This window comes from Convolutriloba macropyga, chromosome 6 (assembly GCF_964194025.1).
Source record: "Convolutriloba macropyga chromosome 6, txConMacr16.3, whole genome shotgun sequence".
NCBI classification, from domain to species: Eukaryota; Metazoa; Xenacoelomorpha; order Acoela; family Convolutidae; genus Convolutriloba; species Convolutriloba macropyga.
The window spans coordinates 45,765,563-45,788,253 of NC_134473.1; the positions used below are offsets into that span (position 1 = coordinate 45,765,563).

The window sequence follows — 22,691 nt, forward strand, 5'->3', positions numbered from 1 at the left end:
CAACCAGTACTTACTAAAACCACTTTAGTGAAGGTTTTAAAAATACTTGAGGCCAAATTGTGAAAAAAAAAGCACTTAAAAACAACTGCACTAAAAAAATGCACTTAAAAAGCACTAAAAAACTGGAAAAATAAATTTCTTAATATTACAAAAGCATATAAATCCAAAGAAAAATTCTTTTCAGCCAATAGGGCATCCAGATGCTCGCAAAACAATAGACAAGTCATAATAGTCTATGAAACTTGTCTCAAAAAACAGAAAACCGAAAAACTGCAAAAAAAAATTAAGAAAAATAGTTCCAATGTTCGCCATTTTTTGTCATATTTTCAACAGAAAAATGATTCAAAACCAAAATTGCCCGTACTTATTACTAAACAACTTGAACAACTATTATGAATCCTAAACCTCCACAAATGCCATAAAAAATTCAGGAATAGAAACGGCATTCAAAAACAAATTCAACAAAAAAACTATAACTAAATGAGTTTTTTTAATATTACAAGGAAACATAAAGCCGAATAAGGTTCCTTTGCAATTAGAGCAATGAAAAACTCGCAAAACTATGGGCAAGTTATAATAGTGTGGGTAAGACACTTGTGTAAGATTAAAAAAAGAGAAAAACTGCAAAAAATGAGAAAAATGGTTAAAAATTTCTCAATTTTTCGGTCATTTTTCCTTAGAAAAAATTATTTATACCAACAAAACTTAAGTCAATTGGTATCAGACAATTACTTAAGAAACAAGCTTCTATTCAAATCCCACTTAAAACAGTAAAACAAAAAACAGGTAAAAAATCATTAAATTTCGTCTAAAAATCAGGACAACTGATCAAAAACCTCCAAATTAGCATTAAAAATTAAATTAACTACTTGAAATCTTCAACTCCTATCAAATCAAACTTAAAACTAATGCAATATCATAATCAAACCTCATAACCATCAAAAGTTGCAAAAAACTGCTTTTAAGAGCCGCACGTGAACAAAAAAATTTCGCCCGCTTAGAAAAAATTTTTTCACGCATCAATTTCTCGCTCTCTCAAAAACAAAGGTATGGACAAAAACCACTCTCTTTTCGCTCCGCTCTTCACTTTTGTTCAGCACCAAAATCACTCCAAATTTTTTCACGCGTTTCATTTCCCGCTCCAAAATTCACTCCAAAAATTGATTAAAAAAAAGGACTTCTCCAATACTCCTCTTCGAGTCGCAAAAAAGACAGCACCCCAATAAAATTCAAATTCTTTGAATTGTAAAAAAACAAGAGCACCGCAATATAGCTTCGCTCAGCTTACAGCTTCGCAGCTATAAAAAGAGGGTAGAGTCCAGAAATTCGATCAAAAATTATTTCAGTTTATTTCAGTAAACAGGTTATTTATATGTACAAGTAAACGGTCTTTAAAACCAATTGCTATCAATTGAAATCTTACGTATATGTACACAAGCTTTTATACAAATAGCTATCAACTGCAATCTTTAGGTGCATTAATTTATGCCCAGATGAAGCCACGGAGAACTTCAATCGTCCAGAATATGTGATCCGACTGCAAAAAGAACAAATGAAGGCAAAAAAATCAAAAACCCAATTATACTTAGCAAAAAAAGATTTCGAAGCTGTTAGAACTATATGCGTTTCACTGAAAAATTTCTCTGTCATCAATTGTCTTTTTTTCAGAGACAATGGGCCCTGTTATTAGGTTGATAATCCGCCAAGGCAACAAAAGCAAATTCCAAAATGGGCATTTTTTTTTAATGAAAACTCATTGTATCGAAGCCACGATACCATTAATAAAAACTGTTAGTAATAATGAACTTTCATTCTCTGGAAAGAAGGTGCAACCTGCGTTTACTGAGACTAGGCAACATTTGACAAAAGCTAGAAATAAGTGGCAAAGTTCAAAGGTAAATGAGATTCTCTCAAAAGAAATATATTCAGATTTAAGAGCCATTATTTATCTTCTGAACGCATTATATAGATTCATAATCAAAAAAATTACAAAAATTATTGATTGTCGAAAACCCCGATGAGACCAAAACCAGCTTTGACATTGCTGCGCGTTCAATATCAATAAATGTTCCAACTGCAACCCGAATAGATAAATTGTCTACGAGTTTCAATAAAACAAAAAGGAAGCATTGTGGATAAATATTTTAAGTTCCCAAATGCCACTGGTAAACAAAACAACCACTACCGAGAAAGCAATTTTTTTCATGCACCGTTTTCGGATTGTAATTGAAAATCAGAACGAAAAAATTTCACGCCGCAAAACTACTTGCTTTTCCGCTCCACTTCGTGTTTCGGCGAGACCAAATATCATCGCTTCAATTCAACTTCAAAAATTTAGGCAGTAATTCGGAGTGAGAGCAATAAAGATCACTGAAAAATGAAGAACGAAAGCGTGAAAAAGTCACTTGAGAAGAATGTTCTAGAAAAGCGCCAAAACGGTTAAGCAAAAAATTTGCATTAAAAAGACGAACACGTTTACAATAATTGCTACGAACTTCGTTCGAGAGAAAAAAAATCAGAAAAACGAACAAAACAACTCACATCATTCTAGAATCCACAAAATATTCTAGAATATACAGAATCTACAAAATATCTCGGTCACTGCCTGAAAAACAAAGCCGGCAAATTGCCGGAAAACAGCCATGATAGACGCTTGTGGCCTTCCATGAAATTGAAACAAATAAAGAAATAAGATACTAAGGTAGACAGATTGACCACCCGTCCTCAATAGACAACTAGACTTTTTGGGTTGATTCGGACTGTCATTTTTATGAGACAAATACGCTCTATAAGGAAAACACCCTAATAGAGCTTTTTAAAATTAATATGCCAAATCAAAAACTAAAGACTCTGATAATAAAGAATTGGGGCATATACGTTTGGCACTACTTAGATGCAAACAATTGATCTTTAACTAGTAAATGTTCATGAAAATTAAAGTTCATAAAGTGAGGTCTGAAGTCATTTTTTGAGTGAGTTAAATTACGCAATTGACCTAAAAGCAAAATAAAGGACGTCACGCACGCAAACTTTAACTGCAAAGCAGTAAACTTCACTGAAATTGAAACAGTCAATGGTCGCAAGAATCATCGATCGAGACGACAAATTAAAATCGTAGCCGGACGGAAGAATTTCGGAAGCGACTCGAAGCGTCAAAACTTCAAAAAACCGTAAATGCAGCTGAAGCCATTACCGTTTGTATTAAACAATTATATTGCCTCCCCAAGTCAGATATAAAAATTGGAGAAATTTATACCGCTGTCATCAAGTGAAATTTATATTATTGAAAACGTTTGATGACGTTAATAATTAGGATGGTCAAAACAATGATAAGCTGAAAAAACTGATCGGACTATCAATTGCCCTCAAAAAAACATTGATCTACTCTCAAAAAGATCGCGAAAGCAAACGGCAGATTAATCTTAGAAATCACGTTAAAAAAAGAACTCAATTTCAAGAATCAGAACCACTACAATTAGATTTCTAATACCTGCAGTTCAGGCAAACACAACAAATACTTCTTCATTGTTGTATACATGCTACACAACAAGATTTCATACAAATTCATACAAATTAATTGCAGAAAAGAGCATAAGGAAGCATAATATTCAAAGGCAAAAAATCGTTTAAAAACAACACCAAAGCCAGAAGACAACTGAAAAAAATAGTAACAAGATGAAATTTTAGGAATCGTTTTCTAGCAAACCCTCAGTACTGCCTTATGTTGGATGAAATCTCCAAACCAAAGAAAGGAATAAAATCTAAGAAAAAGCTGAAATCATTCAATTGTTTAACAACTGAAAAAAGCAATATAACCAATATAAATGTAGGTGCCAGGACAAAGCTAGAATGATACAAAATATAGTGTGAAGAATATGGACACAATGTGAGGAAATCCGTAACAAAGATTAACTCTTGACTTTTGAAAGTTAAAAATCAAATTTAAAAAATCAAGAAAAACGAAAACATTTCATTGTTCAGCATTCGAGATATAGAAAAGACAATGAGTCATCCGAGACAAAGATCCATCCTCCTGAACAGAACTAAAGAACAATTTTTTTCAATAAATTACCGCTAAGTAAGAAATGAATTTTTAGAGAAATGAAATTGAAGTCCCTGGTGTTGCACAAAAAGATTTTCTAGTAAATAAAACCATAAAACAAACAAGAAACTGAGAAAAATTGGAAAAAGAACTAACAAAATCGGATTACCACATGTACAATTTTATTTAAAATTCCATAGAGGTAGCAAGAGGCGTTGAATATAAGAATTATCGAAATGAAGTTGCCATATTAACTTATTTTTGGAAAAAAGACGGCTGTAAGATCCAAAACGAAATTAATAGAAAAAAGCTAGAAATTAACTAAAAAACACAACCCACTGTGGTATCAATTTCCGAGGTTTACATTTCAATATAGCATCGAATCAAAATCATTTCTACAAAAAACCAAATTACAAGCAAAACTGGGCCAATTAGGCGAAAAACGGCTAAAAACGGTTATCTATAGGTGCCATTCAGCCAAAAACTACTTTTCAAAGTCAAAAAGTCATTCACTAGACGCAGCGCACGATCAAAAAACTTCTCTCGCTGAGAACAAAATTAGTTCACGCGGTAATTTTCTCCCTTTCGCTTTTAGGTCAAAACAGCGTCTGAACGAATAGTACTTCCGGTAAAAAAACAGCCGGAAGAATTCCGGAAGCGACTCGAAGCGTCAAAACTTCAGAGAAAACCGTAAGTGCAGCTGAAGCCATTATCTTTAGTACTGAACCATTAACTCATTGCCTCCTCACGTTTGATCTAAAAATTGGTGAAATTCAAACCACTGTCTCCAAGAGAAACAAAATGCAGCAGAATTTTATATTATAGAAAATGTTTGATAACGTTGAAGTCCGAAAAAATTAGGCTCGTAACAAAACTGATAGGCTCAAAACAATGAGGGGGCTATCAATTACCCTAAAACAATTCATGATTCCAGTCACGAAAAGATCGCGAAAGCAAACGACAATAATCTAGAAACTTTTAAAAATCTTAATTTAGAAAGTTACATTTTTCAAAAAAAAGAATGCGCAAATTTAAGAATCATAAAACCACTACAATTAGATTTCTTCTCACTACAATTAAGACAAAAATACATACTTCTTCCTTGTTTTATATATGTTCGACAAAACGATTTCATACAAAATCAAAAATTAAATTAATCATAGAAAAGACATAAGCAACAGAATAATATTCAAAGGAAAAAAATCATTTAAAAAAATAATAAGACCTCAAAAAAAAAGAATATAATGCAGTATGTCGAAATTTTGGAAAAAGGCTTTCTAGCAAACTCTCAGTACTGCCGTATGTTGAATGAACTCAATTGCAAACCAAAGAAATGACGAAAATCTAAGAAAACGCTGAAGTCATTCAATTTTTCTGTTTCTTAGAGAGAGGCTACAGGGGCTACTATCAATACCAATAAGCACTAGAGATGGTAACTAAGACTTATAGGAACGACGTTCAAATAGCGGGCATCTAAAATTGGGCTTTATGGGTTTCTCCCTTTTCTATTTCTGACTTCAATTTTTTATACTGACTCTGTTCATTTTGAATTGCTTTGCGGAGCAACTGATGTTCAAATCCACTTTTTGCAGAATGAGAGAAGAGAGAAACTAGCCTAATAAGTCAAAAAGATTTCACGCAAAATGTCGAAAAAGCGGCAAAATGGTAAAGCGAAAAAAAGTTCGACGAAGTAAAAAAAGGAGCGAAATAATAGACGGCTGCAAGATGAGGGCGGCTATTAAAAAAACTGTAGCAAAAAGACTAATTCTTGATTTTTGAAAGTTAAAAATCAAATAAAAAATCAAGAAAAACGAATAAATTTCATTGTTCAGCATTCAAGACGGGGAAACCACAACGAGCCATGCTCCTGAAGAGAACAAAAAAGTAAACACAATGCAAACATACGAAACATTTTGCAAAAAAAATTGTCAACAAATTTTTAAGACTGCATTTATTGAAAACTTTTTTTAACTGTTCTTCAAAAACCTAACACCAAAAACTGAATGAATTTTTATTGAAAAGAAATTAAAATCCCTGGTGCTGCACAAAAAGACTATTTCTACTAATTAAAACCGAAATACATGCAAGAAACTGAGAAAAGTAAAAAAATAAAACTACCAAAATCGGATTACCATATGTACAATTTTATTAAAATTTTTCATAGAGGTAAAAAGAGGCGTTTAGTACATGAATTATCCAAGTGAAGTTGCCATATTAACTTGTTTTTGGAAAAAGACGGCTGTTAGATCCAAAAAAGAAGAATTTAATAGAAAAAAGCTAAAAAATTAACAAAAAACGAACCGAAAAATGTCAGAAGAATTGCTCTTTAACGACAGGCAAGGCAATTTAATTTAGGGACTGTAGCCTAGATCAGGTTTTCTTTATGGGTGCAAAAAACCTTTCCGCCGCCGGGATTCGAACCATTGAACTCCCGATCCACAACCAAACGCACTACTCAAAATTGACTGAACAAAAAAAACACTAGCATATAGCTCCTGATCCACTAAAGTGGGTCGGACCAACGAAGGTAACCAGTACATATTAGTTTCAAACTTTTCCACTTACATCAAATTGTCTAGACGACAATTTGTCCCTGGTGTTCAACTCTGAGCCTCCAGTAGCCAAAACCTCATTGTCATTGACAGAGGAGCGATAACTTGCGGGGTTGTATTGGTACTCATCCTCAACTGACAAATCAATGCTGAGATTCGCTGTCTCCCCATCGCATCTGATTGGCTGACGATAAGTAGACCCTGTAGTAGTAGTTCCTGTCTTCTCAAAATTATCCTCTTGCTCGTTGTCTTCCTCCTCGGTGATATTGGCCAGAGTATCATATGTGGAGGAAGACAGTTTGGAAGCAGTTGAGAAGGAGGGGTCATCCAAGTTCAACCGGCTCCCAGTTGATGACGTTTTGCTCGGAGTGGACTCTTCTTCTGGGGTTGTGATTTGAGCAGTGCTGGATGGACTGATTGTTGATCTGCAACAATTAAGTCTCAGATTTTATTTTATTGCAAAAACCTGCCACGCATTGAGCCCTTTTGAAGAAACGTCCAGTTCGGCTTCTCAATTCATTGTGTTTTACAACTGACACAATTTGAGCCCTCTTTTTACGAGGACAAAATTTTCTTCATGAATTACTTCCAAAATCTATTACCGAAAACTCCAGTACATAAATTGTTGACAGCCGTTATAATACTTCCCACCTCAGTTGCCTCAGCAATGCACTTCACATTCCGCTTCCTAAATTAACTAAAAGGCAACTTGGGATCCCAATATTTACTCCTTTGTCTTATCGAAACAGGTTATCACCTTACAAATGATAACGATACCCCTAATAGATGAAGGAAAGATGATAACTTACATTGGGGTAGTTTTGGAAGCCATATACTCTCTCTCCGCCAGCTCCCACTCAGCCAGCACTCGTTCATACCTCTCCTGTGCCCTCATATCAATCTCACTTCTTCTAGCATTGCCCCCTGCATGGTTGGGGTTACTCTGTCGCTGGGGGTGATTCTCCAGGGGATAATGACCCAGCAGGTACAACCAGACTGTTGAGCGCAAACAGTGCTCCATGCCTCCATAGTACACATACTTCAGAATATCACAGCTGCGAGCTCCCAGCTAAAAAATAATGAGAACAGCAAATCTACTTCATATATTAAACTACAAGGTCTACATCTTCCGAACTGCTTCTCAAATTCGGTTTAGTTTATTAAAAAATACTTACCTGATTTGTTTTGTCCCAATCATTCCAAATAGCAGCGCTCAGTCCTCCGCTGTACTTGGCTAGATCATGTGCCCAAAGTTGGTGTGCCAATTCTGATTCCGATACCTTTCTGCCGCTGTCTTTGTCGCCACCCACAGCTGCTTCCTGTTTCCATGAGTGGTGCCTGGGAGCGGACACCAGACACGACAGATGGGTTCGAACCGTTTTCAGATGACGCACGTACGTTAGCCCTAAAATTTAGTGGATTTCGAAGGAAAGTGTCCGTAAAAACCACCAGAATACCAGAGACTGCATTTAAAAAAACAGCGATATCTTTAAATACAGCCGGCAGACTGCCAAAATAGCTGTTAAAGAGACTTGCGTGCGGAATAACAAAGATAGAAACACAGAGAAATGAGTTGAAAAAGTTGTCGATAAAAAACTGTAAAAAACTCACTGCAAAGTAAAAAAAGTTTTAAATAGAAGCCTTTTATTAAGGACCTTTATTACACGTATAAATTTCTTAGATCTGAAATTCGTTCAAATTAAACCTAAACTTGAAAGTTCAGAAGCCATTTTGTCGAGTGAGGTAAGACGCATGATCAAAATCAATCACGCTAATAACCTAAAAACTTTTGCCAGATAGAGTGAGAAATGACGTCACGCCCACAGATGTTCTTAATGAGAAGTGAATTAGAAAAGGACTTTCAGCTTTGCTGTGTGAATACAATTTAAACGAAAAAAGAGCATTAGGCGACTAAACAAAACATACCCGGCAGATTGCCGGAAAACAGCCGCCGTTGATTCCAATAAGCATGATTGGGATTGAAAGAATAGAAGATATTGAAAAAGATTTTTGTACAAAAACATTTTTAAGTCCGATTTATTTTGATGGCATTTCGTAGTTGAACATAACGTACTTCTGTTTCTTAGAGAGAGGCTACAGGGGCTACTATCAATACCAATAAGCATTAGAGATGGTAACTAAGACTTATAGGAACGACGTTCAAATAGCGGGCATCTAAAATTGGGCTTTATGGGTTTATCCCGTTTCTATTTCTGACTTCAATTTTTTATACTGACTCTGTTCATTTTGAATTGCTTTGCTGATCAACTGATGTTCAAATTCATTTTTTGCAGAATGAGAGAAGAGAGAAACTAGCCTACAGAAGTCAAAAAGATTTCACGCAAAATGTCGAAAAAGCGGCAAAATGGTAAAGCGAAAAAAAGTTCGACGAAGTAAAAAAAAAATAGGAGCGCCATAATAGCCGGCTGAGAAGATGAGGGCGGCTATTAAGGAGTAAAATTTCAAACATATGGCCGCATGTACATGAAAATGTACTAAAATAATACATGTTTTGGAAAACTAGTTGTGTCAAAATAACTAAAGCTAAAAACAATAAGTCAATAAACCATTAAGGAGAACGATCCTAAGCACGAAGACCCAAGAAGAAGCAGCAAGTTGCTGCTTTTAAGGTCAAGGAAAACAAATGAGAAACAAAGTTGAAAATAAAGAAAGACATAAAAAAGTGAAACCTTACAAAATGAGAAAAGATTTTAGAAATAACATTTACAACACAATAATCACAAACATATTCAGATATTCAAATTCTTCGCATCATAATCGCGTTGAGAAAGCATCTTTACAACATGACAGTGTGAAGGTGAGAAAAAATTAGATATCAAAAAAACAAACGCTTTTTAATAATTTGAGCTATAACTCGTTATAAAAACAAAAGCACATGTCTTGTTTCAATGGAACTAATTGATAACATAACAAATGAACGAAATATAGGCAAAACTAAAAATTGATTCTGAAAACAAGTGTGAAAGCAAAAAAAATCCTTAAAATCAAACTGAACAACATCTGTTTCAATTATGCCTAAGACGAAAGCTGAAGAGGGTTGTCATGAATGATACTATGTGGCGAGACAGCAAAGACGACAGCAAACATGGTCAAAACACAAAAAGTCACTAATATTTTCATACAACAAGTAGAGTTAAAGACAGAAACACAATAACTAAAAGCTGGAACAACAAATTAAACCCAGTTACTTCAATAAAAAGGGTATGAGCTTTGTAATTACAGATACTAAATAACAAGGCAGAAAAAATGTCAAAACTTAAAAATTCACATTTTTTTGAAAATAAGTAATAGAATATTCTCAAAAACCATTAGCAATGACCTGAAACCATGAAATACTTTCAATTATGCTTCATAAAAAGATGAGGCTTGCCATTCTAAACCATAAGACAACAAATACAGGTAAATTCAAAAATTAATTTTCAATTCTTGAAACAAAAGTTAAGGTTAAAAAAACAATTATCAATCGATTGAATACATTCAATAATTTCAATTGCGCCTCATTAGAAAGTCGATAACAATTGTCAATGATTGCACTAAGTGAGAATAAAAACATACTCGACTGATTGCCGGAAAACAGCCGCCATTGATTTCCATAACACCGATTGGGGTGGACCGAGCAAAAAAAAAGATCGTTGATCAAATACATTTTGAAAGTTCAAACTATTTTTATTGGACTTCGTAGTTAGACACCCTTTTGGTTCTCAATGAGAGGACACAGTGGCTAGTACTAGTATCAATGCCAAAAGGAATCAGAAAGGTTAACCTAAGAGTTATTAGACTAAACATAAGAGCTATAAATAGCGGGCATCTAAAATTGGGCTTCATGGGTTTATCCAATTTCTTTTTTGATTTCAATTTTCAATACCGATTCTGTTGACTCTAGAGTGTTTCGCTGAAACAATTCTTTAAAAGCACGTTGAGCAGGATGGGAGTTAAGGAAAGCTGGCCTAGAGAAGTCAGAAAGATTTCATGCAAATTTTGAACAAGGTTTGAACTAATGCAAAACACAACCGTTTTTATGTTTGCCGACTTTCAAAAAATACACACGGTATACCCGCCGACTTAAATGAGGGAGGCTAATATTAATTTCTCACGCCAGCTTTAAGGCAGTTCGAAAACATAACCGACTAAACGTCGGAAGAATTCCTCTCGAACGACTAGTGGGAGCTCTAATCAATTGCAGCCTGCTTCAGTCGGGGGGGGGGGAGCCTAAATGGGACTAAGAAGTTCAATACTGGGCTTCAAATAACCACATTAGAGGTTAACATATACCACTATTAAGATTTAAAGTGAAAAATGGCACCGGTTTCGGCGCACTTTTCAGTTGACTTTTAGTGTTAAATTGCCGCCAATTGAGCTCAGCTGCTTGAAATTGTTACTGAGAGGGAATTTTAGATCACGCGAAACGCAAAAAGTCAAGGGCGTAAAAGTCACACTAAAAGTCAAAACCGTCAAGCAAAAATTCTGCATAAAAAAGACACACACGTTTACAATAATTGCTATGAACTTCGTTCAAGAGCAATTAGAAACAGCAACTGCCGGTGCTTTCGTTCCTGTTACTACTTCAGCGTGATTGAAATCACTCCTCTAATTGTGCCATCTCATTGAAATCAAAAAGTCAAAAATTGTGTGAACCGATCTTTCAAAACAAGACAGCGCACCAATACAATCCATAGCTTTCGAACTGTAAAAAAACAGGAAAGACGCAATATAGCTACGCTCAGCTTACACCTTCGTAGCTATAATAAAACTTTTCCAGTAACTATAAATGTCGTGACGTTATGCTTTATAAAATATTCCTTATCATAACACAATGGACAAAACACATGACAATACCTGAAAAGGTTTGAATTTCATTGAACAAACATTGACACGGCGGAGTTACATTTTTAAAATTCGGGAGACAAAAACTGAAGCAAGCAACTATCACGCTAGCAGACAACCAAACACCTTAAAGGAAGAGAAAGTATAGTCTTACACCAATGCCACAGAAGTCAAGATCAAAAAAACAAAGTAGCAGGATAGATGTGACAAAAAATAGAAAAAAATCTGTATCAAAATCGCTCAATAAGCTTACACCCGTAGAACGCCCTGGCTAAGATCTGTCCCTTCATGGAATAGCATAACTTCTCAATGTTCTCTTTTTCTCCTCCAACGCCAACACCACTCTTCATTAAGAGCAAATCAGAGGCAGAGGTCACGTCACTCGTTGCTAGTTGCGTTGCAGTTGCTTTGGAGGAGGCGTCCAATTTCTCATTTAACGCACCCGGCTGCTCATTTGACTCCACGCCGTTCTTGCAAGATCCTGAAAGGTACGCAACTCACTCACAACATCTAAAATAAAGCTCTACGAGTGGTTGCCTCGCACTAAAATACAGCAAGCTTATAGATAAACAATTTTTCAACATTTCATAAAAGAGATATATACAGTTAAAATAATATATCCTATGCAGCTCTGCACTACTTGCAGAAACATATTTATCAATCAATTATTTATTAATGAAACAACCATGAAACCGTTTCTGTACTAGTTTATTAATGGAAACCATGGGTTTCAATTGCGTAATTAAACTCATTTCTTCATTTCTTTCCACTTATTAGATGACCCCTACTACTAGATGTTATGTAGTTGTATGTATATTTATCAATTAACCAAGCTTGAATAACTCAAATCGGGAATTTTACTTGTGCTAGATTTGACTGCGGTAATAATGCTTTCACGAGTGAAATCAATCCGTTGATTTCCTATTTGTTTTTTAACGTCATTTATTACAGAGTGCCAGCTACAGAACGTGAACCACTTTGTATCAGCAACTTTGAGAATCATTTCGCTAATCAGAAAAATTGCTCTCTAACGACAGACGAGGGCTCGCTTCATTATAGCCTGTTTCAAACAATGTTATAAGAACTAGCCATAGACCATTAAAATGAATTCAAGGAAGATAAAAATTAGATCGCAACGGTAGCACAGCCGAATGAGAGAAAATAGGAATCAGAGCCGAAGGCTTAAATTTCATTGGCCAACTAATCTGATTGGTTTGAACCGCAAGTACAGCAAATATAAGAAATGGAAAATTAATCAATTGCCGTGACGTCATTATCCATGGTTTGCGATCGCAAAAAAATAGGAGCGCAATAATAGCCGGCTGAGAAGATGAGGGCGGCTATTAGGGAGTAAAATTTCAAACATATGTCCGCATGTACATGAAAATGTACTTAAAAAATAATACATGTTTTGGAAAACTACTTGTGTCAAAATAACTAAAGCTAAAAACAATAAGTCAATAAACCATTAAGGAGAACGATCCTAAGCACGAAGACACAAAAAGAAGCAGCAAGTTGCTGCTTTTAAGGCCAAGGAAAACAAATGAGAAACAAAATTGAAGATAAAGAAAGACATAAAAAAGTGAAACCTTACAAAATGAGAAAAGATTTTAGAAAACAGTTACAACACAATAATCACAAACATATTCAGATGTTCAAATTCTTCGCATCATAATCACGTTGAGAAAGCACCTTTACAACATGGCAGTGTGAAGGTGAGAAAAAATTAGATATCAAAAAAACAAACGCTTTTGAATAATTTGAGCTATAACTCGTTATAAAAACAAAAGCACATGTCTTGTTTCAATGGAACTAATTGATAACATAACAAATGAACGAAATATAGGCAAAACTCAAAATTGATTCTGAAAACAAGTGTGAAAGCAAAAAATATCCTTAAAATAAAACTGAACAACATCTGTTTCAATTATGCCTAAGACGAAAGCTGATGAGGGTTGTCATGAATGATACTATGTGGTGAGACAGCAAAGACGACAGCAAACATGGTCAAAAAACAAAAAGTCACTAATATTTTCATACAACAAGTATAGTTAAAGACAGAAACACAATAACTAAAAGCTGGAACAACAAATTAAACCCAGTTACTTCAATAAAAAGGGTATGAGCTTTGTAATTACAGATACTAAATAAGGCAGAAAAATTGTCAAAACTTAAAAATTCACATTTTCTTTGAAAATAAGTAATAAAATATTCTCAAAAACCATTAGCAATGACCTGAAACCATGAAATACTTTCAATTATGCTTCATAAAAACATGAGGCTTGCCATTCTAAACCATAAGACAACAAATACAGGTAAATTCAAAAATTAATTTTCAATTCTTGAAACAAAAGTTAAGGTTAAAAAACAATTATCAATCGATTGAATACATTCAATAATTTCAATTGCGCCTCATTAGAAAGTCGATAACAATTGTCAATGATTGCACTAAGTGAGAATAAAAACATACTCGACTGATTGCCGGAAAACAGCCGCCATTGATTTCCATAACACCGATTGGGATGGACCGAGCAAAAAAATGATCGTTGATCAAATACATTTTGAAAGTTCAAACTATTTTTATTGGACTTCGTAGTTAGACACCCTTTTGGTTCTCAATGAGAGGACACAGTGGCTAGTACTAGTATCAATGCCAAAAGGAATCAGAAAGGTTAACCTAAGAGTTATTAGACTAAACATAAGAGCTATAAATAGCGGGCATCTAAAATTGGGCTTCATGGGTTTATCCAATTTCTTTTTTGATTTCATTTTTCAATACTGATTCTGTTGACTCTAGAGTGTTTCGCTGAAACAATTCTTTAAAAGCACGTTGAGCAGGATGGGAGTTAAGGAAAGCTGGCCTAGAGAAGTCAGAAAGATTTCATGCAAATTTTGAACAAGGTTTGAACTAATGCAAAACACAACCGTTTTTATGTTTGCCGACTTTCAAAAAATACACACGGTATACCCGCCGACTTAAATGAGGGAGGCTAATATTAATTTCTCACGCTAGCTTTAAGGCAGTTCGAAAACATAACCGACTAAACGTCGGAAGAATTCCTCTCGAACGACTAGTGGGAGCTCTAATCAATTGCAGCCTGCTTCAGTCGGGGGGGGAGCCTAAATGGGACTAAGAAGTTCAATACTGGGCTTCAAATAACCACATTAGAGGTTAACATATACCACTATTAAGATTTAAAGTGAAAAATGGCACCGGTTTCGGCGCACTTTTCAGTTGACTTTTAGTGTTAAATTGCCGCCAATTGAGCTCAGCTGCTTGAAATTGTGATTGAGAGGGAATTTTAGATCACGCGAAACGCAAAAAGTCAAGGGCGTAAAAGTCACGCTAAAAGTCAAAACTGTCAAGCAAAAATTCTGCATAAAAAAGACACACACGTTTACAATAATTGCTATGAACTTCGTTCAAGAGCAATTAGAAACAGCAACTGCCGGTGCTTTCGTTCCTGTTACTACTTCAGTGTGATTAAAATCACTCCTCTAATTGTGACATCTCATTGAAATCAAAAAGTCAAAAATTGTGTGAACCGATCTTTCAAAACAAGACAGCGCACCAATACAATCCATAGCTTTCGAACTGTAAAAAAAACAGGAAAGACGCAATATAGCTACGCTCAGCTTACAGCTTCGTAGTTATAATAAAACTTTTCCAGTAACTATAAATGTCGTGACGTTATGCTTTATAAAATATTCCTTATACTAACACAATGGACAAAACACATGACAATACCTGAAAAGGTTTGAATTTCATTGAACAAACATTGACACGGCGGAGTTACATTTTTTAAATTCGGGAGACAAAAACTGAAGCAAGCAACTATCACGCTAGCAGACAACCAAACACCTTAGAGGAAGAGAAAGTATAGTCTTACATCAATGCCACAGAAGTCAAGATCAAAAAAACAAAGTAGCAGGATAGATGTGACAAAAAGTAGAAAAAAATATGTATCAAAATCGCTCAATAAGCTTACACCCGTAGAATGCCCTGGCTAAGATCTGTCTCTTCATGGAATAGCATAACTTCTCAATGTTCTCTTTTTCTCCTCCAACGCCAACACCACTCTTCATTAAGAGCAAATCAGAGGCAGAGGTCACGTCACTCGTTGCTAGTTGCGTTGCAGTTGCTTTGGAGGAGGCGTCCAATTTCTCATTTAACGCACCCGGCTGCTCATTTGACTCCACGCCGTTCTTGCAAGATCCTGAAAGGTACGCAACTCACTCACAACATCTAAAATAAAGCTCTACGAGTGGTTGCCTCGCACTAAAATACAGCAAGCTTATAGATAAACAATTTTTCAACATTTCATAAAAGAGATATATACAGTTAAAATAATATATCCTATGCAGCTCTGCACTACTTGCAGAAACATATTTATCAATCAATTATTTATTAATGAAACAACCATGAAACCGTTTCTGTACTAGTTTATTAATGGAAACCATGGGTTTCAATTGCGTAATTAAACTCATTTCTTCATTTCTTTCCACTTATTAGATGACCCCTACTACTAGATGTTATGTAGTTGTATGTATATTTATCAATTAACCAAGCTTGAATAACTCAAATCGGGAATTTTACTTGTGCTAGATTTGACTGCGGTAATAATGCTTTCACGAGTGAAATCAATCCGTTGATTTCCTATTTGTTTTTTAACGTCATTTATTACAGAGTGCCAGCTACAGAACGTGAACCACTTTGTATCAGCAACCTTGAGAATCATTTCGCTAATCAGAAAAATTGCTCTCTAACGACAGACGAGGGCTCGCTTCATTATAGCCTGTTTCAAACAATGTTATAAGAACTAGCCATAGACCATTAAAATGAATTCAAGGAAGATAAAAATTAGATCGCAACGGTAGCACAGCCGAATGAGAGAAAATAGGAATCAGAGCCGAAGGCTTAAATTTCATTGGCCAACTAATCTGATTGGTTTGAACCGCAAGTACAGCAAATATAAGAAATGGAAAATTAATCAGTTGCCGTGATGTCATTATCCATGGTTTGCGATCGCGTAGCTCTCCACTCGGCCTGAGGACGGGGTTAGGTGGCGACCATTGAGACCCTCGTACCACTATTTGGTAAGTATTCTTTCACAAAAAATTGCCTATAAAGCAATGAGTTCATGATCAACCAATGAGATCGCGGCAGTTCTTTGGCTCTAAATCTCATTATGGTATTCTACTCAATCTCATTGTGTGGCAACCGGCCCTACGTGGGAGCAAAAGAAGTGCCTAAACTTAACTTTTCCATTCTTTGACAACAAACTTTGTTCGGCAATTGAAAATCAATGTAGTGGCGAAACCAATTGACACTTGGCCATGAAGTGTCAATTCCACAGCTGTGACGCATTTTTGGTAAATGGTTAAATTTATGTGTGTGGGAACTACAATGGCTCACTGTACACGTGTCTTTCACTGTACACGTAAATCGACTAGGACGTCATAATCCAATTTTACTTTCAGAAAGAGCATGATCAGTCATTCAATTTACTTCAATTGGAATTGGACAAAGTATACACTATACAAAGAATATCGCAAAATTTGACAAAATGTTCTTCATAAGGACAACTTGTGAGAAAACGTCTAAATTACTGGGTAGATCACTATCAAGGTTTTGTTTAACATCATAGATCATCAATTGTCCCTTTCTTTCTAATTTTTCCCCCACTTGCTCTGTCTTCATTTGAGAAAAATAGTCAATTTGAGAAAAGTATGCAATATGCTTTAATTTGACATTTAAAGCAATTGTCTCTGATTTAGAACTACTAATAACACAACTTCACAGTGTTGTTTGCGGACGCTACAGCTCCACTGCATTTTGTCTATCTACTATGTTCAAGGACAAAATGACTACTAAAAATTTATCAAACAAAAGCCTGTAGACATAGCCTATACTTTATCAATTCGAGGACGACCAGCAAATAGGTAGAGGCAAGCAAGGCCAAATTTAGATCTGACCATAATCAAACTTTGCACCAATCAAATTAATCGAAACCCGATCACCGCATGATCACGATTCAAAATACATTACTGACGATTGAAGTAAATTCTATGAGTGACAAGTACATAAATCTCCGCATTCCAAAATGAGATACTGCCTTTTGTCAACAAGCTCAAACTATTGCCTCATACTTATAAATGGCAACAAAATTCTTTTACTCAAAATACTACCGAACTTTTGGAGTTAATTGTTTATCTTCAGTTTAGAATTGTTTAACTTCGAGAGTTCACATAATCGAATTGCTATTAAAAGCATTTAAGACGTCGTTTTTATCACAACTTTCATTTCGTTTCAAACTCAAGACAACGATTTTCAAACAAAGACTTAGCAAACCCTACAAAACGTTTGATAGGTTTAGCTTTTATTTTATTTTTTGACGGAATCTTGAACCAAAATTGAAAGATAGCATGGGTAACCAGTTGTCCGATTGCATGCCCTATGATGACTCAGTGTATGAAAAAACGAGCCAGACTATCGCTGGAAGGGGTGAAATAAACACTGACGCCCAATCCAGTTCAGAGTTCAATAAGCCCATCCTGACAGAAGAGATCCCCCGATACGGAAGCCCAGCATTCTTAACCAGGTAAATTATCAGTTATAGCTTCATAAATTTTGCAGGATTGAAAAATGATGTGAATGACTGAGCAAATTCTATGAAATCTTCAGGAACGCGAAAGAATGACGTACGAAAATTTAAGAAGACCGAATAAAAATACCAAAAACCTCAATAATATTATTCCAAAGGCATACACAATCAGAGCCATTAAGTTTAATATTGTTAACCTCCTACTTTTTTGCAGTGGTAAGAAATAATGACGTGTTACGCAGACAAAATGACACAGAAATAACAAAACATCAAAAACCTAAGCATATTCAATGGCTTACTGGGATAACAACCAAAACGCATTAAGTATTGACAGTTACCGCATAGCTCAGTTCAAATTGTGGCCATTTAATTAGTGATGGTCCGATTTCGGAAAAATAATTCCGTGCTCAAAACCAACAGCCAAAAGAAATTTAGTAGGAGGCAATGGAGTCGAGAAGAGTTTACTTACAGAAAACCATATTACCATCAAAGTTTTAGGAAAAACATACTCGTGGATTCCAATAATTGCTCAAAATCACTAACTAATAGGTCGCCTGATGTAATATTCAACTTACTATAATTTAAAGAACTGGAATTACGATGCTTATTCAGCCAGGAAATCATTAAAAATAACCTACTATTGTCGGGCGAATTGCTTTCAAAAGAATGGCGAGCAGTCAGCTTCGTCAGTAGCTACCTAAGGGTTAGGGAAGCTAGCCTTAAGTTACTTGAAGGGCCCTGGGTGAACGCGTTGTGGGGAAGGAGAGAAGGGTGAGGTGCGCTGTTGCGAGTTGAACGATATGCATGCAGAGGGAGGGGTTAAACTATATAAATCACCCTTTGCACCATGAAATTTTCTCAAAAACAGGTTCAGTGAATAACATTCTTAGAGACAGAATCTAAGAGAGCTGCTCAACCACTCATTGCCCTCCTGGCGCTACCTATTAATCCCTTTTTTGAGGACGAAAAGTCAAAAGGGTCACACAAAAATTGGTAAAGCGGAAAATCGCATTAAAAAGCAGCCGGAAGAATACCAGATTGGACTCGCAGAGACGTACAATATATAATTAAGCGTGCCTGATCTACGAAGCTGTCAAAAAAGCAAATAACAAAAACCAAAAGTAAATTGCCTAACTATGGAAAGCTGAGGACAATTTATTAATTTGGGTTCAGTGTAGGTGGGGTAGGATGAGTAGGATAGGTTTGGGGGTTGATTGGTTTGGGTAAGAAGGTAGGTTTGGGGGCGGTAGGTGGGGTGTACGTTGGGGGGGGGGGGAGGGGTTGTTGATGGGGCTACGGGTAGTAGGGGGTAGGATGAGGGAATGTTTTTTGGGGGGGGTGGGGGGGGGGGAGAGGCGGAGGTGAAGGGGCGTATGTACTTTGCTTAGGGGAAGGACTTTTATGGGATCAAAACCTCTCAAAATTACCTTGTATTTTACCGGTAGTTCTTATTAACTATACATTAAAAATTTAGCCACTTTTAAGACAAATGCATTAGCATTGCAAAAACATTAGCATTATTAAAGATTCTAGAAGCCCATTGCCTAAAAACCAAGAGGGTGCAATTGAGACAAAACCATCACCCGCGCGTAAGCGTTGAAAAAAGGCTGATTGGTCCCCTTAGGAATGGGAAATTTGAATGATGACAAAAAACTTAAGCAAATTCTATTGAAAAGATAGTTAATTTAGCAAATTTTCCAAAAAATATCCCTTTAACCATTTCACTGCCTGTAAAAATTATCTATCCAGTGACTATTTTTGATTTTCAAAAATCATTATTGGCCTGAAAGGTCCAAAAATTACAAAAATTTTATTGAAAAGTCGCAGAAGTTTCTGATATAAATATCTTCCAGACTAATCCATTGTCTCCAGCAGACACTATCCAATATTCTAATTTGAATATCTTAATTTGATTTACTGGCCTCTAAAAGTAACCAATTGAAAAGGCAAATTTTGTGATACTAATATTTTCACAAACATTTGTTTGTTTCCAAAAAATTATACAGTTACTCATTGTCAAGCCGTAAAAAAGTTCCATTGTCCTCTAAAGATTAATAATTTGAATAAAAACGTTAAAAAAAAATTGCAAAAACCTGGAAAAAATTGCAAGTCACTATCAAGCTCAAAAACGTCCAAAATGACTTTTACACCTCCAATTTGGGTCTTCCTAGCCAGTTCAGCACTGTAAGCACTTCAAATATTACTTAAGCTTGCTGAGGGCCTCTACTGAAACGTAATACCCACTAGGCGTTAACTGTTTATCCGTATTAAAAGCTCAATGTCATGGAAAAATGTGTAAAAACAACTTACCAAAACAATAGCAGGACAAGTCTCCAATTACAATCCAAATAGTTGAATTAACTAGGGACCTGGCAATAAACATTTTCCTAGTAACATCAAACTGACATTCAGCAAAGCACATGATCTTGTATGCTGAACCATAATCAAAAGATATTTAAAACAATTAAATTTGTCTCCAATTACTAGAGTTTAATTATTATTTAAGACAACACCATATTTGAATAAAGACATAACCAAAGCTTAGAATGATTACACAGTGCAACAAGCTTGTCAAAACACCAGGCATTGCAATCAGGAACTTTTTGGAAATTTTGGGAGTCAAAATAAGAAAAACAGAGAAGACAGAGTTAAATCTTTATTCACAGCTCAAAAATACATCGTTAGCGGTCATGAAACAATCATTAGCAGTTCAGTCAGGCGGAAACTTGACAAAATGCCAAATGGAGACAAGATTCAAAACTTAGCACCTTTTCTCTAATATTTTTGAAAACAGATTTGTCTCAAAGTCATACATATCATTGGCTGTGAACTGAAATATTCACCCGACTATTGGTCTCATTGGCAACCAATGACTGATCTGATGATTATTCAGATTCAGTAAGGTGACAAAAAAATTGGCGAAACGAGCAAAAAACAACGAGAAACTCAAAAATAGCTAATTATCTTAGAAAACACAAATAAAGTCATCAAAAACACTTACCAAGAACCCACATCATTAATTAAAATAATTTATGCCCCATTATCAAACTTTGATAACTTTCATTATTAAGACTAGGTTTAAAGACAACAAAAAGAGCTACAATATTAGTAGTGAAATTTGGGGCGGTCTACAGCACAGATTTAGGATACCTCCTATCTAGTCTCGAACCTACGCCAAAATCAATCTTAATTACAATAGGAAAGACGTCTACACCACTGAACTACAAGATCCAACAACTACACAACTTAAACAATTCTGTAGGCACGACCATAAAAGTTTACACTATAGTTATTCCTTTGAACTACCCAACATGCAGTTTTAAATTTACTGGGTGAAAAGCATCAACTACAATGCCGTACGAAGATGCTCTTTGGCACGGATGTTATTTCGAATAACCTTGTGGGCTAAACTGTCTCTTTTTTCAATCAGCTCACACTTTTCTCATTTTAAAGTCATCTCAATTCTCAATACTGAACAAATAACTAAAGCTATATATATATATATATATATATATATATATATATATATATATATACCAAGAAACACGAACTCAGACCATTTCTCAACAGATTCCAAGTGCTATGAATAACAGCGCCGAAATTTCTGACACTTTTCGATAAATTGTCTATAGTGCTCAAGTTCTGATTCCCTCACAATTCTCATTCGAGGCGCAAACAAAAAGACGCAAAATTGATACAAGAGACTCAAATTTGGCAACACAATTTCAACCGAAGGGCCTCGCTAACTGGATTGATCACTTTACAGAGTGGCAATTTGCTGTTGTACATCATGATCCTCAAAAGACGCAACAGCAATAGAGATGGTGCGACGAAATATCATTTGAGCATCAACACATTCTGGTCTATACAAACAAAAATCCAAAACACATGGAGAAGACTATCAAGTCCTAAATTCGCCATGGAAGCAAAGTACTGTTCCAGATCAAAGCAAAAATTTTCGTACCAACAAGCGCATTTGAAATGTTCAATCAGCAATTCCTACGATTCAGTGTATCACAAGACGAGGAGACATCTTTGAACAATTCACAAGAAACGCTGATACAGTAATGGATATTTCCCCAAAACGAAACAGCTTGATGGAAACAGTATGGGAGATGGAACGCTCGTGTCAAGTAGACGACAAGAATGTGCTACAATGACGGAATACCAGCGCAGAATTTTAGCAAAGATAGAGAGTCTCGAGAGTACAGACTCTCCTTTCAAGCAGAAACTGGAGGACTACATCGAGGCAACCGGTTGGGGATCGATCTACAGAACGGATCATTCAACTTATTTAAAAGTTCAATGTGGAATGAGCACAGTTTAGTAAAAACTTCTGTTGCGCAGTTTAGTAAAACTTCTGTTGCACAGTTTAGTAAAAACTTCTGTTGCACAGTTTAGTAAAAACCTCTGTTGCACAGTTTAGTAAAAACTTCTGTTGCACAGTTTAGTAAAAAAAAACTTCTGTTGGACAGTGTAGAAAAAACTTCTGTTGCACAGTTTAGTAAAAAAAACTTCTGTTGCACAGTTCAGTAAAAACTTCTGTTGCACAGTTTAGTAAAAACTTCTGTTGCGCAGATTAGTAAAAACTTCTGTTGCACAGATTAGTAAAAAAAAAACTTCTATTGCGCAGTTTATTAAAAACTT

At 35.5% G+C, this 22,691-nt stretch overlaps 2 protein-coding genes across 2 annotated transcripts in view; one reads left to right on the plus strand and one right to left on the minus strand.

Moving 5' to 3' along the window:
• The window catches only part of LOC142341328 (small G protein signaling modulator 2-like), a 318,101-nt gene that overhangs the window by 97,586 nt on the left and 197,824 nt on the right, over positions 1-22,691 (minus strand). The window contains exons 9-12 of the mRNA XM_075392253.1: positions 15,429-15,656; positions 7,770-7,999; positions 7,404-7,663; positions 6,608-7,019 (exon numbers count right to left, since the gene is read on the minus strand). Coding sequence (XP_075248368.1) covers positions 6,608-7,019; positions 7,404-7,663; positions 7,770-7,999; positions 15,429-15,656 — 1,130 coding nt within the window. The remainder of the gene's footprint in view (positions 1-6,607; positions 7,020-7,403; positions 7,664-7,769; positions 8,000-15,428; positions 15,657-22,691) is intronic.
• Positions 17,555-22,691, plus strand: part of LOC142341703 (uncharacterized) — a 70,322-nt gene continuing 65,185 nt past the window's right edge. Inside the window, exon 1 of the mRNA XM_075392859.1 lies at positions 17,555-18,041. Coding sequence (XP_075248974.1) covers positions 17,866-18,041 — 176 coding nt within the window. The 5' untranslated portion in view covers positions 17,555-17,865. The remainder of the gene's footprint in view (positions 18,042-22,691) is intronic.